This window comes from Buceros rhinoceros, unplaced genomic scaffold (genome assembly GCF_000710305.1).
Source record: "Buceros rhinoceros silvestris isolate BGI_N320 unplaced genomic scaffold, ASM71030v1 scaffold39092, whole genome shotgun sequence".
Classification (NCBI taxonomy): Eukaryota; Metazoa; Chordata; class Aves; order Bucerotiformes; family Bucerotidae; genus Buceros; species Buceros rhinoceros.
In genome coordinates, this window is record NW_010397823.1 from 1,429 (window position 1) to 1,924 (window position 496).

Genomic DNA, 496 nt, shown 5'->3' on the forward strand with positions numbered 1-496 from the left:
CAAATAAAAGGGGTGGGGGGCGGAGACTGCTGCAGCCAGCCGGAAACCCGGCACCTCACAGTGCCAGCTGGTCAGAGAAGGGGAGGGGAGGGGGTTTCTGTCCTTGCTTTGGGGTGCCGATGGACGTGGGGAGTTGTGGGGCACAGGGAGGGCAATACTCTCTGTGCTGGGAACCAGAGTGGAGCGGTGTCCACCTGGATGCTGGCCCTGGGACCACCTGGAGCCCCTGCGGGGTGGCAGGACCAGCAACGGCCACTCACTTCTGGCACTCGTCCAGCACGAAGGCCCGGGGGTGGTCATCCCCCGACATGGTGATCACCGTCTCCCTCTCGAAAGCACCCAGGCGACTCTGGTCCACGGTGTGGCGGGTGATGGTGGAGGTGGTGTAGCTGGTCCAGTACAGCGTGTCCCAGCCGCGGTGGTACGCCAGCCCCTCCACCGAGCCCACATCTGCAGGAGGGGAGGACAGACAAGGGATGAAACCAGGCCGTGCTCC

The 496-nt window shown here is 65.1% G+C and overlaps 1 protein-coding gene across 1 annotated transcript in view; it reads right to left on the reverse strand.

Moving 5' to 3' along the window:
* The window catches only part of LOC104488805 (low-density lipoprotein receptor-related protein 1-like), a gene marked incomplete at both ends in the record, with an annotated part of 6,073 nt that overhangs the window by 1,239 nt on the left and 4,338 nt on the right, over positions 1-496 (reverse strand). Inside the window, one exon of the mRNA XM_010130885.1 lies at positions 261-450. Coding sequence (XP_010129187.1) covers positions 261-450 — 190 coding nt within the window. The remainder of the gene's footprint in view (positions 1-260; positions 451-496) is intronic.